This window comes from Alnus glutinosa, chromosome 12 (assembly GCF_958979055.1).
Source record: "Alnus glutinosa chromosome 12, dhAlnGlut1.1, whole genome shotgun sequence".
Taxonomy (NCBI): domain Eukaryota; kingdom Viridiplantae; phylum Streptophyta; class Magnoliopsida; order Fagales; family Betulaceae; genus Alnus; species Alnus glutinosa.
In genome coordinates this window covers 26,945,029-26,960,620 of record NC_084897.1, presented here as the reverse complement: position 1 = coordinate 26,960,620, position 15,592 = coordinate 26,945,029, and the positions used below count along the sequence as shown (strand labels likewise).

Sequence of the window (15,592 nt, the reverse complement as noted above, 5' to 3'; positions counted from 1 at the left end):
TTGAAACCAGGAAAAACAAGAATCAAATAAATCGATCAAAATTATCAAAAGCCATATTACAGTATGCCTACTTTCCTTGTCTATCCCACTGGACTCCACTTAACGTTTCAAACCAAACATGATTTCAGTCCCATAAACATGGCTATTGAGATGCAACGTAAAATGTCATCCACTCATCTAAATAAGGGAGAGCTGGAGTTTCGGCCGGTTGGGCTGTGGCTCCACAACCTCCATGTGAATTTGTACCGTCTGCAGAACATTATAAGAAAGGCTACCATCCATCTTTTTAATCTTCTGCTGTTGCTCGTCTACATACCATTCTCCGCTGCCCTTCTCGCTTCTTGGTGTCAAGTACACAGGCCCTTCAATACCATACCTTAAAGAGAAAAGGAGAAAGTAGACAAATTAGCTCTTTCACAAAGCTAATGGAGCAATGGCCAAGTAATGGAATATGAACCTTTCTTCCTCAGAAAATATATCCTCTATAAAGATTAACGGATTGACTGTCAAGTTGACCAAGAAATTCATTGTAAAAGGGGAAAAAAAAATTGCAAAATTAATTTTGAATTCCTTTTTATCTTGTCAAGCTATGCATACGTATTTGCCCCTTTTTTTTTTCTTTTTTTTTTTGGGAGTATGGCAGAGCAAAAGCAGCATTACTGAAGCAAGAATTTACATAGACGATAAAATGCCCAGAGAGAAGTTAGAAACATACTTGGGCACAAATACAATAAAGCCATTGGCTCTTATCTTCACTACTCTGGCCTCCGTGTCTGTGGGCCTACATGAGCAAAGACGGATCATCACATTTGCATTTGTGCTAGTGCGGAGGGAGAGAGAGAGAGAGAGAGAGCCCATGGTATATACCGTTTTCTGAAGTAAATAAGAGTATGCAGCTCTACTGAGGCCCTGCCTGCCATCTGGGCATTTCTATGTCGATAATTTAAATCTGAAGAAATTTACAGCAAGCAGCACTCTTAAATCTCGACACATGCATTGGCCCATTTAAACTCTATAGAGAAAGCATACAATAAACTAACCATGATAATGGGAAATCGAGAGATAAAATTAATTGAGTTGACCTCAAAAACTGAATACATTCAATATAAGAAACATCTTTGAATTTTGAAATACGAGACATGGTATTTGGAACAACCAAATCAAAGTTTTTCACAACAGCACATAAGAACAAAAAAAGTGACTTTAAATTCATTAAGACAAAAAAGTGACTTCCAAAAATGTATGCATAATATATGCAAACTAGCTGCAAATAAAATTTTCTTCTATCATGCAAAACTATTCAGCATCCAGCAGCACAACTAATGTGGAGAATGTTTGAACAATAATATAGCATGGAAACAAAGTTTTAACAGGGAAGAGTATTCCATACTGTCAGCAACACTAGTAAGTTGGGGTCTGTCCTGGAATATTGATGGAAGCTTGTATATCTCTAAAGAAGCAGCAAGCAATCGGTGTACAATGACATCTGCAAGAACAGTAAGTCCCAAACTCAATTTACAATAAAACATTCACCACGCATCCACCAAACACCACATGATAAAAATTGACACTAACCTGCATATCTCCTTATAGGTGAAGTGAAATGAGTATACAGAGGTGCTGCAAGCCCATAATGCTGATATTCTGGAGGGCTGAGATCCCCACTACAGAAATAAACTGCCTAAATTTGTAATCCACAGAAAAAAAAAAAAACTTAGAAATGTCTAAAAGAAATAATTCCAAATTCAGTCAACTATTCAAGTGGAGTTACCTGTGTCATGCATCTAGTTGCCAATATCCTGATCAACTTATTAAAGTATGGATCATCACCCTGACAAATTAATGTAAAACCTACGTAACTTAAGCAAAACCACAAGGTTTTATTTGAAAAAAAAAAAAAAAAAACCAAAAAAAAAGAAACAAATCCATACAGAGCATGTATAACTAAAAGCAAAGACATACCACAGCATGGTCAAGAGAATCAGCCAGTGCTTTCGATGAAGAGACATCCAAGTTGAGACCAACAGCAGCAGCTGTGCGTAGCAGAGGTTCAAGCATCTCCCTGGTTGGAATAGGATGACGCCTGCACACAAAAACAGCAACCATAAGGAGACATAGTTTGGCACGGTTTGATAACAGCAATGACATTATCCTGCCACAACCACACAATTTGGACAAAAGTATGTACTTGTAGCAAAGGTGGATACATCCAACGCTCTTCCAACAAATGGTAAAATGAATATTAAATTTGAATGGGAGAAAACATGTATATAATGTTCTCCTGTGCATTTTTTGTGTAACGCCCAGCATTGGAAATGGCAATAAAGATGAATAATAGAGAGATTTAAAAATAGTGAAATCAAAATAACACTTAGTTTTGACTTGATGGGATTAATTAATCTAGATTTAGAATAAAATATTTAGTTAGTTAATTTTGTTAGGATTGGCAGGTTAGTTAGTTAGTTAGGAGTTAGAAAATTGAACTAGGGGGTATTGTGGTAATTGAACTAGGGGGAGGGAACTAAAATAAAGGGGGGCGTGCGGTTTGAGGTGCACGTGGGTTATGAGAGGCTTCATTAGATAGTGAATGAAATGGCATCTTTTTAAAACTTGGGGAGAAAACTTCAGCATGTGAAAAATATCTCATACTTCCCCCAGAGAGGAAGAAAGAGGCTACCAATTGGGGCTAAATCCCTCTCCAAGGTGAATGTTCTTTTCTTTTGATACCTGAAGTCTTTTGGAAAAATGTTCTGGTATGGTGTTTTCTTGGCCATGCCTGAATGGAGGAGAGGATGGGTGCTTGAAATTTCTTTAGAATTTTTGTTGGGTATTGGAAATTTTCGGTGGGTAGTGACCTTGTTGAAGTTTTGGAGATTTTCGGTGAAAATGGTTGCGCATTTTTGGTGGCAACTCTTTCTGAATTATTCCAGCTTCTTCATGATTTTGTGCCGCGGTGAACAAACAAACCCAAAAAAAAAAAAAAAGAGGGCCGTCTCCGCTACAGGAGAAGGACCTGCAACGGCAGAGATAAGCTGATAGTCTATCTCCTCGTTTGGGTAATATAATAATAAGGTAAGTTCTTCGTTCTATTAGCAGGGTAGTATGCTTGACAGTAGGTGGAATAGGGTCGTATGTTCCACAACCCTACGTCAAGCAGGGTAGTACACTCGATGGCCCTATGTTGAGCAGGGTGGTACGCTTGACCACCCTAGGTTGGGGGTGGTCAAGCTTTTGAGACTTAGCTTTTGAGTTCTGTACTAGATTTTGTGGAAGACTGATCAGACCCGGGCGATGACTTGAGTATGTATAGTCGTCATTTGGTGACCAGTGATGTACAGTTTAGTGGTTTGTATAATTATTAAGACCTAACATTGTAGACATTGTGAATATTTATGTAGTTATGTTTGTGATGGCGCTCTAGTATTTTCTTTACGGCCTCTAGTTATGTTTAATGTTCAAAAAATATATATAGCAATTTCCGCTGCAATATTTTAAGGTAATAGTAGTGTCACGTATAAAATGCCTAGACAAAGTATTTATTAAGGCAGGGGGTGTTAAATTTCGTACACACTAAACATTAAATTCTGAATTCTCTAGTCAAAATATGAACCATAACCAACATTAACGTGCCTGTTTTTTTTATTTTTTTTTTGGTGTGTGTGTGTGTTGGGGGGGGGGAGATGCAGACAATGTAAAAACCACCAGTTTACCTTAACAGTGAACACAAAGGAAAATGTTTGAGGATTTTTTGTGCAACTGAAACATTAGCAGCAAGCATAAACTCCTCAACCATTTGGTTTGCTTCCCGAATCTGGTACATACCTGCAGAAACAACTCATGTATTAGCAATATCCAAAAAATTATTGAAAGAGAAAAAAAAATGAAATTAAAATAGGAACCAATCAAGAAAACCATAAACCTATACCATATAATGTTGTAACCTCTCCAATCCACATACACTTTATAATTTGTACTTGTGATTTCCTCGCACCTTTACCTCTTAGTTTTAATGATTTCCTTGTTCTGTTTTCTTTTTCTTCCTAGTTGCTTTTCTTGTATACTTCCTGTGTACTTGATTGCGCTTTGAGCTTTTTAATGATATCTCTCTTACTTATCAAAAAAAAAAAAAAAGATAATAGAACAACAATGTTCCATGCTTCAAAAGCATCATTGGGCCATTGGACTAAGCCATTAGTATATAGTTTACGGATCCAGATGATTATTTAGAAATTGATCAAGGAAATAAGACTGGTGACTCATTTTCACCATAATTAAAACCATTTTTTAATTTGGATCTATAGGAAAAGAAAACTTGCCATTCAAACAACATACCAATATCAAGAGGGTCATGAGTCTCGGTGTCAATTTGAAACTTGACTTCAGCAGAAGCAAGAGTTAAGGCTCCTCTCTCAATACGCCTCAACCTCATTATCTGCAGGCAAGTAAAAATCAGACTTCTCAGGGAAATCCAAACAGAAAAAAAGTAGGATTACAGTCTAGTCATATCATGAACAAATGGCTAAGGTAGTCTCCAGAGTATGCTAACCTTTGCTAGACCATTCATATTTCTCAAATCTGTGGTTAATGGATCCACCAACCGACTGAAAATAACATGAAAGCGATCAAACAGTTTCAACATAAAAATGAAATGAAATTAAAAACATTATAAATGGAAACAAGTTCGCATTATATTTCATTATGAAAATGGAACAGACGAGACATGCTCAACTTTCCCCACAGGTTTTATGATTAGAAGCAATCAACAAAGACAATAAAAACAATTTCACACTAACAAGACAAAAGAAGAGACGAGAAGATACACGTAAAAGACAGGCTGAGACCCACCACGACCTGTATCTAGGTATTTTGAAAATTTTAAGGGAAAAATATAAGGATTAGGGATTAAATATAAGAGCTACCAATTTGTCAATTGACAGGGAAATCATAGACGTTAATAGCCACCAACATGAAACAGATGACGAGGCAACTAGTTGTTACGGATCAGAAACAAAGGGCAATTTAGGCAATTAGTTATAAAGACTTATGTTGGACTGAGGAAATTTTTGTGGGGGTGGGAATAGCTTCTTCAATAAAAAGATGCATCAAATGTTGTTTTTGTGGAGAGAAAAAAATTCAGTTAATGCATGAATGTTCTTATTTTGAATTTTTAGATAGCTGTTCTCTCTGTTCTTTATATTAGGGGCTTCTTGTATACGTCATGTGTTCTATGGGTTGCGCCCCTTTGCGCCTTTTCAATATATTTTACTTATAAAAAAAAAAAAGATGCATCATCATTATAATTTGAGAAAAAATACAAAGGAATAGAAATCAACCAAAATTGGAATAGAATAGCACCTGTCATCCATCCTTGCCTGAGCTTCAATGTAAGACAATGCTGCACAAGATTTTATAACACTTTTTGTGTATCTTGTAGAAATAATCTCTGCTTCAGGTGTCATCTCCTGAAATTAGGCAAATATGAAAGCAGGAAACCAAAAAACAAAAAGGCATCTCAGACATGTTCAGCTGAATCAGCAATGCCACCTATGTGCATGTGAATTCGCATTAAGGCATATGCAATTATGCATGCATTTGTCTACATATGAATGTGGCTATGCATGTCTGTCACGTTGGTCAGATGATATCAGGTAAATTAGGTGCATAACACATCTCCGGTAAAAGCAAAGATGATTTGTTCCTCAAAATTTCTAAAGAATTACAAAATATGTAATCTGAGGTGAATCGCCTCCCACCAAAATATACCATATTCAAGATGCTATATGTATACATACATGGAAAAAACAGTATATGTATTGACAGATAAGCTTCTATCCTCAAGTAGTAATTTAACAAATGTGTATCCACAATAAACACACTTGTAAACTACATAGGTGTGTCATGCATGCAGAGGCAGAGGCAGAAGAGAGGCAGGTAAATACACGCAGAGACCAGGCTATGCATTGAGATGGGAAACTTTAGCATTAGTAGCCTATCACAATAGCCTATATCGCCTATATTGATAATTAATGGTCTAGTCTCAAGTCGACAATGATCACAACCTCATCTGCCCTATCTAATTGTCGCACTGAAGTGAAATTAATGGACACTCTGTAAGCACATAACCCGATGAGCAGTGATTGACCATTACCTCATATGAAAATAGAATAAATGTCATTTCTTAAAATTCTCATCCACAAAACTCAAACAAACCTCAATTTTGCATCTCTAGATACCTAATTTAATTTTCAAAATCAATGGTAGAATATAGTTTGTGTAAAGTTTTGGAACATGATGTTTGTAAAAGTAACATTTTTATTTTTATAAGTAATGCAATCTCATTAAAAAATTGCTAAACGGCGCAACCCTAGTACACAGGAAATATACAAGAGAATCTCTTAATCAAGAGAAATAGATGAACAAAAGTTCGAAAATTAGAAAAAAAATAGAAAGAAGCACGCTATGATGTGCTACTATCCATGTATATAAAGTGTTGAACATTACGATTACATGGTTAGTAATGATCAATTTCAACATAATAAGTAATTTAAAATATAGTTATAAAATGTAAGTGATTGTCTTTGGATTATAAAGAGCCAATACAATTGTTTTACTCATAATAAGTTAAAAAAAAAAAAAAAAAAAAAAAAGAAAAAAAAAAGAGAGAGAACACAAATAAAAGAGAAAAAAAAAATTAAATTTAGATATCTCAGCATAATATAAGGGAGGAATTTCAAAAGCCAGGGGGACACTCCATCTGCCAGTGCAAGCACATTTAATAGTGGGGGAGAGAGCCTATAAACTGTGATTTTTTCATCTCATTAAATATCACCAATTAACAAATTGCAGGAATCTGGAATTCTGCTCCTTCTAAAACATTTACTTATAAGAGAAATGCTTGTTTCTTAGAAAAGAAACTAAATCAAATTACCAGATGTCATATCATGATTAATTAGTGAAGTAACACATACCCAAATCACAGAGAATGCTAGCCTTTCCACATCAGCTCGAAGAGAACATATGTCTGCAAGGTAAAAACTAAACTGAATGAGCTTTACACCAAAGAACAATCAACCACAAGAACGACAAACACTTCATATAGCATAGTGTACTCATAAGATGAGAAGAAGAGGAAAACAGTTTACCTTCTGTAAGAGGTTTTGGAAGCATGTCAATACGACGCTCAACAAGGTATACAGATGTGCCCCTTTGTGAAGCTTCATCATCAAGTGGGGTGCCGGGGTGCACAAAATTCGTTACATCAGCAATATCTAATTGAATGTCATTAAAGATGAACGTTGTGGCTATATGTTTACACTTGAACAACCACTCACAAGAAACTATGTGGAGAAGAATTATATACCAACATCAAAAAGCCTCTTCCCCTAAAAAATATTAAGTGATCCAATATGTATAACAATGATAAATTTAAGGGGTTATATAATTTGCAATCTGCTACAATGTCTATATAAGCAATACTGTTTGAAATCCAAAGACTTAGTACTAACAACTAACTACTGCAAAGATTTTTCCTTTTGCAACCCATGGATAGAAACATATAATATGTATATTTTCCTCTATATGCCCATCAACCTTAAAATGCAATCAATCTCAAACTCCATTTATATTGACATTTTCAGCAGGTTATAGGATACGAACTCCAACTTCAAAATTTCCGGTTGGAAGAGATGTACAGTGCAGTGCATCATCAATATCCTTGCATCCTGCACAAACCAGACGGATGCATTATGATATTTAATATCTAATATACTACCCAAACATGTCCAAAATCAAGAAATATCAGAACAAAACAAATCATAAATATTTAAAAAAGAGAAGAAGTATTATAGGCGGTGATGATGATGATGATGATGATGGCTATTGATCAAGAAAAGTGAAAGGATGAATCAATGGGTATCATACCTGGAGGATCCACGCTAAAGACACACAAATGTCGCAAATCCTGCCTAATAGGATTTGCCAAATCTTCAGAAGACACAGACCATGGCAATGGTGGCAAGCATGCCAGAACTTGAGAAGAAAACGGTCTCGAGTTTATATCATTCTCTATCAACACCACCTGCAGCACCAAGAAAACTAATTGACATTGCTTTCATCTAAATTTGTCAGTCAGTTGATAGGTATATCACCCTAAACTCTGTGTGTGTGTGTGTGTGTGTGTGTGAAATGCCTCACTTACAGACCTATTTCTCCTATGGTCTGTACACAGTGGCCAGAAGAACATTGAGATTACATACCTCACTTTCAGTATCTCTGTCAACTATTTCTCCTATGCTCCGTACACAATGTCCTCTCTCTCTCTCTCTCTCTCTCTCTCTCTCTCTGAAATGCCTCACTTTCAGACCTATTTCTCCTATGGTCCGTACACAGTGGCCAGAAGGACATTGAGATTACATACCTCACTTTCAGTATCTCTGTCACCTATTTCTCCTATGGTCCGTACATAGTGTCCAGAAGGATATCGAGATAGACGGTCCCAAGAATCAACTGCCACAATAATTCTCTTGTCGAGAAGATTCTCAAGCTGTCGAGTTTGGATCCGAATCTTTGGGATTCTGCGATCTTTGGAGACAAATAAGGCATGGGCTGTACCACCACTACCTGCAGGCATAGGCATTGGCTCTAAAGATCCACAATAACTGCACAAAATCATTTAAGCTTATATCAAAAAACTGAACCCATTTATGAGTACACTATGCTATATGAAAATCATTTAAGCTTATATCAACAAGATTAGGCAATTGTAAGCTAAAATATAATAATTAGTTAACTAAAAGATTCTATTAGTACTTTTGACCAACAAGAATAAGACTCAATAAAAGTCGCACCATGAATTACAAGTGGTTCACATGCATCTAGCCAGCCACAAATATGACACATATAGGTAAGCTATAAGCATCATCTGCACGAGGCTCACTCAGAGTTCATTATTGACTTCCATGAATGTCAGACATGCATAAAACTAGAGAATATAAGTAAAAATATTAAATCAGAAGAGTCTCTATCATTAGATGCTATCAGTGCAGTACCATGCATTGAAGGATGGCACATCCAAAGCAAACTAGTGATAACAAAGATAAATTGACAGAACACATGATAAGAAGAGGTACTGAGTTCCACAATTAATCAATGTTCAAAAAAAAGAAAAAAGCATCAGCCAACTAAGAAAAAAATACCCACTATCAATCTTCCACAAAAATAAGAATCGTGAAAGAATTAAGAACCAGCTTGTGTACGTATACTTAACCAAACTAGAATGTGCAGACATATGGATGCAAAGTGCGTGGCAATAGGACTATAGCAAGTCAATCCTGGCCTAACATGAATTCTACCAAAGAGACTGAAAGTTCACACTATGATGATTCACGTCATTTTCAACGGAGACATGTATAAACAAAAGCATAATTGAACATGGTACTACAATCACAATATTTTTGTAAAACACCGAAGGTCTCTGAATAAGAAGTCAACTTACGAATGCCAGTTACGTTTTATAATACCAACAACACAGCCGGATGGACGAGATGAGACAGCATTTGTGTCTCCAGCAGAACCTTGCACTAGCATTGCAGGTCTAGGAGCATCATCAGCACTGCTTGGAACTAGATGAACATCTTCTTCCACATCCTCTGCAAGGTGTTAATAGAACCTTTTAAGATATATATATATATATTATTTTGGAGGGGCGGGGGGAGGATAGACTCAAGTTTACTCTCAACCAAACGCAAAGTTTGAACTGGCAAGAGAGAGGATATTTAGATTAACTCTCAACTAGAGCCATCGTTTGAAAAGGCAAGTTTTTTTTTTTTTGAAAAGTAAGAAGAACTTTATTAAAGAAAGCGTAAGGCGCCCCTAAGTACACATGAAGTATACACAAGAACAACCAAAGCTAACCCAAAAAAAACCCGCAACACCAAGGCCCTAGAACACAAAAGAACCGAAACAAGCTACAAAAGAACCCAACTAAGAACAGAACTACCCACTACCCTTCAAGGCACAACAAACCTACAACATGTGTGCCTTGCCTTTCCTACGCCTAGAGGGATAGTTCGCATCACCATAGTTAATGGAACTATGCAAATTTAGAAGCTCCCTTTTCCCTTTAGACTTCTGACGCGCAAAAAATTGGAACTCCTTTTCCATGGCATCCCGAATAGCCAATGCCTCCTCCCCAAAATCTCCATCCATCGCCCAATCTAATGGCAAACCATCCCAATAATCATCTTCATCCTCCTCACACACCACAATCTCCTCGTTATGATCAAAACCAACTGGCCAATTCCGAGAATGGGAGAAACCATTAAAGCAACCACTCAAAGGGGAAGAGGGTCCTACGACCCCTCCATTGTTGACCTCCTGAGAAACCATTAAAGCAACCTGTTCTGTCTTCCTGCAAATTTGGGCAAGTCAAGGAAAACTCCAACTTGCTGGGGTCTTTGATAGATAAAACAAATATAGGTCCTATGTGTCTGTTTCCCCCCACTTGTTCTTTTGATGTAGTTGTATCTTTCCTGTTCTTATTTACTTTCTCTCAGCAAAAGAGTTTTCCCTCTTTATCCTATCTATTGTTAGTGTTTGATCATTTCCCATCCCAAATGAAACTTTAAAAACAAAAAGGGACTTGAAACTTTTTAAGCCAACCCCAGCTCACAGGTTCAAACCCCAACCCAAACAGGACACTATAATTAAATATTTCAATTTTCCACCTGCATAATTCTTGTTGCTAATTTATAAGTAATTAATGTTGATTTTATTATTGCTACATTCAAATTTCCACACAAGGTTCTCTCAATAAGCAACATAAGTAAAAGTTGCATTAAGTGAATGAAAAAACTGGAAATATCAAAAAAGGGCAAAAAGCAAGAGGGCAGGCAAATAAGTAGACAACCATGCTATATCTTGATTGTTTTTCTCAATGAAAAACTTAATTTTGTCTATATTATTAGGATCAGCTCACACCATATGCTCCAGAAGAGTTTTAACTGCTGAGAGTGGCTATTGGGCTGAAAGAGGTCCAGTAATCTTCCAGCCCACCGCATTTAAATTTCCTCTAAAACTACACAAAAATAAGGTAGATAGTTTTCTTGAAGTTAAGAGCTAAGTAACCATAGCAGAGCCCAGGAGCAGAGCTCAGAAGCTCATACATCTAAGGAACTTTTTTCCACTGGAGGAGTGAGGAAGAATGGATATAGAAATAGAAACAACTTCCAAAATGAATGGGACTAAACACAAACAAGAAGGATCCATCCACTGTCCTTCACAACAAAGCAACTTTTTACACTTATTTTTCGCAATTTGAAGATGCATCAATAGCACAGACATGGACCACATACGTAATAATATGTTTAATCAGATTTCTACCTTCTAAAAGACCCAAGAGGTGAGAGGACTAACATACCTTCATCTGCTATAGATAGAGACTTCTCTTCATGCCACTGATCTTGGGGCAGAAGTTCTACTGCCACTATGTCACCATCAAAAGCCCTATTCATGTTTGTACGACCATAAATAATTATTTCATCACCAATGCTCTCACTCCCGACATAAGCTTCAAATGGATTATAACGATTAACACGAAGTTTTCCTTGATGGTATATTCCACGATGCAATCCAGAAGTAATCTCAGACATGGGCTTATGCTATAAAGAGAACAGATAGAAATAAAATTATTAAACCACATTTTTCTTTCATGGACGTCATAACTAACTAAATCCAACAACAATGAAGATATGCAAACTCAAATAACAAACCTCTGTATAAATGACTTTCCTCTTTGACGGTCTCAAATCTTCAACTTCGTCCATGTCAACATCTTCTGATGAAGGTTGGACTAGCAGGTCAAGCAAATCAGGTCGACCCAATGATTTCACATATGACTCAACTGAAAACAAGACAACATTCACAAGTAAGCTTCATCCACAATAATTAAGATAAATAATCATAATCATGATGATGACAATGTTTTTTTTGATAAGTATGATGATGACAATGTTGGTAGGCAATATGCAGGTATTGGTGCCAATGATGAGATGCCAGAACTACAAAAAAACATTCTTACTTGTCTCGGCAGAAATGCCCTCTTCTATGGCCTTCCTCTTATTCTCCCTGTCATTAGTTATAAGTAAAACCTGAGCTGCACCACCAAGATGACTCTGATACCATTGAGCAGCCACCCGAATTGCTGAATTGAGACTTATAGATGTCAAGACTTGGAAATTTGAAAATGCCTTCATGAAGTAAGTCAAAAATTATAGCTACCAAGAAGTGATTATCACACACTCGATACATGTGCATGACTACAATTTACGATTTCAGTGTTGTTGGAGAGGAAGGAGAGAAGGTAGGTGGAAGATAATTAATTGAAATTAGTAGTTATTTGCGAGAGCAATAGAGGTGGGAATTAGAGGTGCGAAAAGTGTACGTCCTACTTTAATTATCAAATCATTGTTCCTATGAACTAAAATTTCAAGTTTGAAGGACTTCCATAAAATGGAAAGGGCAAACTTTATGGGTGAACACTGCTTGAGGGTCTTCTTTAATTAAGAGTATAGATGAACAAGCAAGATACTGATATAAAACAATGTCTATAAACGTGGAGCATATCATAAATTCTCATAATTCTGTAATCATGCAAAGAGCAAACCTCTGTCATTACGATCATTTTTACTTTCTTTATTCATTTCCTTGACAAAAGTATCCCTACAAATAAAGAAACGGAAACAATATCACACAATGCATAAAACCCAATGGTGACAACAACATCACCACCAACAACTAAAAGATAAACATAAAGCAATAACCATGAAATCAAATTGAAGTTGAGAAATTAATCACACAACTGCTGGGATAACCATAAAGGAAGAAGAAAAAAATACTAATAAACATCCATTTTGTCTTCTAACTCGAAAATTCACGCATATATTTCAAGTCCACTATGCCCGTATAATTTACCAAAGCCAAAAGGATCACACCTGCACATCCTATGAAAATTGTACTACTACCCCATGTGAGCATGCTTCAACCACGTGTAAAACACCAATAGAGATATTCAGTTTCTCTTACACATTCAAAGCTCAAAGGCATCCCGATAGAACAAAGCATGACAAATATGTCATCTAATCTATTGCAAGCTAAAGATTATATGAGCCATGGTCACCACGTTGGTATAAGCATTCAAATAGTTGAAAATAATTACATGATAAAGTAAAGGAGCATACTTGTGGTGTTCATTAGCAAACACAAAAAACCTCCTCAAGGAATTGCTGCAGAGAGTTCTAACTCTATTGTACACCGATGTGTTCCTGTTCTTAACCTCATCCAGCACGATCGATAGCATGACAACATCGTCAATCGCCGGGTTCTCAAGCAAATCAATCTGCAAGCAAATAATCACAAACAAAACAGTATCAAATAGTAGGCAAAAATATCAGTAAGCATAAAAATTTGAAAATTGACAATTACCTGATTGAGAACGACATTAGTGTCGACAATGAGAATGGTGGAAGCAGAAGGACTCAAGCGAGAAGCGGAGGAATCACAGACTTTGCAGATGGGAGCTCCACAGTAGATATCGTCTCTGAGATAGTGCTCTCTCACTTGCTGAGATGAAGAAAAAAGAAAAAAAAAAAAAAAGATTGAGGTGAAGAAAGAAAGAGCGAAAAGTTAAGAGGTAGGGTTAAGAAAAGTGTAAAAGACCTTGTTCACTTTGCCGCCTCTGGTTTTCTTGACGAATGTCTTGCTGTGCAACATGTTTTGGAAGCAGTGTTCGGCCTCACTCTTGCTCTGTCTTCTGTTTCTGTCTGTGTCTTACGGAAGTGGAGTTTGAAGGCTTTTCTTCCCCTAAGAGCATTCACATTTCGCTCAACAAAGTTTACCCAAATTTTAGCTTAAAAACTCACTTTCTATTTTCTCTACCCACTTGCATCCCACTCTCTAGATCTTTTTTTTTTCTTTTCTTTTATAACACGATCTTTCTCTACTCCATTTAAATATTTTTCTTTCTTTCTTTATATAATTGAAATCAAACACAATAACAGAAACCCCAACAACACATTTAAAAACAAACCATGGATTCATGTTTCAGAGAAGAACAACAAAATAAATCCAAATTCTGTGGCAGCATGTGTCATCGGCTATTAAACGGAAATTCATATCCCTAGACTAAATTCATATTCTCATACACTGCAAAGGAGTTAATATCTATCATATTGAACTTAAGCTTCCAATCAATCCATCATATTCCCAAACGCTGTGTTTGCTTCGCAGGAAATTTTTTCCCGCGAAAGTATTTCCTGTCTATAAACCAATTTCGGGTTTGAAAATAATTATTTTCCAAAGCAAACTGGCACCAAAAATCCTCCGAAATATACATCCCAAATGAAAAAGAGAAAAACCCAGAAAAAAATTATAACCGAAAAAAGGGAACCTTCAGAACCCGGTTAGATTCATGAAAGACCAAACCTTTACACTTAAAAACGAACTTTGTTCTTAAGAAAATTTTCCGAGAAAACAAATGGAGGAAAAGGAACAACAGTATTAAGGTTATTAACGTAATCCCAGAGAAATCACAAAGGAAAACTAATTAAAAGAGAGTACCTGGTCTGGCTATGGCCGCCTGTCTTGGTATACTATGGAATAGAGGCTCGGCTAGGCCCGTTATTCAGCAGAGAGATAGAAGAACAACTTTCAGAGAGTAGTAGAGCGCGCGAGGTAGAGTGAGACGGCGACACAGAATAAAAAAGGCTTCTCCTTTTTCTTTTTTTCTTTTTTCTTTTTTTTCTTTTTTGGTTGAGGTTTAGTACAATAATATTTCTCCCCAAAATAAAATATTCTCTACTTCAAATGAAATTGATTTAGGGTAATAATTTAAATATGATGCATCTAATAATATACTACTCCCCAACCATCTCTTTAGAAATGAATGACTAGTGCGATCACCTTTTATAAAAGTTTAAGGATGATTCTCAATCGCTCTTCGCCACCCCTGACCATCAAGGATAGTTGAACCCCAACTCCAACGAATAAAAACTCCCAAATCACTTCTATTCTCAAAGAACTCGATCTTTGCTGTCGAAACACTTGCCTCTATAGACAATGATGATAGCCTAGTTTGGGACCCTTTCTGATTGGTTGAGTGCATGCTTGCAAAATGTGTCAATTGACATTGTTCCTGGTGCTGATGGTTGTGGTAGAGAGCTATGGGCGAAGCATGAGGCTGAGCCAAATGTTCTGTCGTTGATAACGAGGGGGAGAAGACAGAAGTAGCAAAAGTGAGGACGACCATGAAAGAACAAGAATCAAATGTTCGAGAGTTTCTAGTCTGAGACAGATGGATGCGGGTGATTGTGAACAAGGAAGGAGTTGTCGGCCTGTAATAATTAAGGACAAATATTATTCACATTTGTGCTAAATTAAGTCCAGCCTCATTTTATAATAAATTAATATATGACAAGCCACTCATTTTATATATATATATATATGGACTAATCATTTTTTCCATGTGAGATTTGAGTGTTATATGGTCGGCCACTCTATTTACGTGACTCAATCTAGACCATTCATTTCTAAATCGTTA

General features: G+C 36.5%; 1 protein-coding gene across 2 annotated transcripts; it reads right to left on the bottom strand.

Moving 5' to 3' along the window:
* On the bottom strand, positions 1 to 14,808 carry LOC133851632 (exosome complex exonuclease RRP44 homolog A). 2 transcript variants are annotated; one of them, XM_062288143.1, is made up of 25 exons: positions 14,614 to 14,808; positions 13,714 to 13,857; positions 13,480 to 13,617; positions 13,236 to 13,393; positions 12,662 to 12,717; positions 12,077 to 12,199; positions 11,769 to 11,899; positions 11,417 to 11,657; positions 9,494 to 9,647; positions 8,417 to 8,657; positions 7,921 to 8,077; positions 7,653 to 7,721; positions 7,143 to 7,268; positions 6,969 to 7,021; positions 5,356 to 5,462; positions 4,547 to 4,601; positions 4,333 to 4,432; positions 3,711 to 3,822; positions 1,963 to 2,083; positions 1,772 to 1,831; positions 1,576 to 1,681; positions 1,391 to 1,486; positions 868 to 949; positions 716 to 781; positions 1 to 376 (listed from the first exon to the last, which is right to left on the bottom strand). In XM_062288143.1, the coding sequence occupies exons 2-25, from the start codon at positions 13,765 to 13,767 to the stop codon at positions 178 to 180; spliced, it is 2,805 nt and encodes a 934-aa protein (XP_062144127.1). In that variant the 5' UTR covers positions 13,768 to 13,857; positions 14,614 to 14,808; the 3' UTR covers positions 1 to 177. The 2 variants fall into 2 exon arrangements, with proteins under 2 accessions (XP_062144127.1, XP_062144128.1); XM_062288144.1 differs by lacking the exons at positions 12,662 to 12,717; positions 13,480 to 13,617; positions 13,714 to 13,857; positions 14,614 to 14,808 and having other exon boundaries at positions 13,236 to 13,387.
* Positions 14,809 to 15,592: the final 784 nt, after the last annotated feature.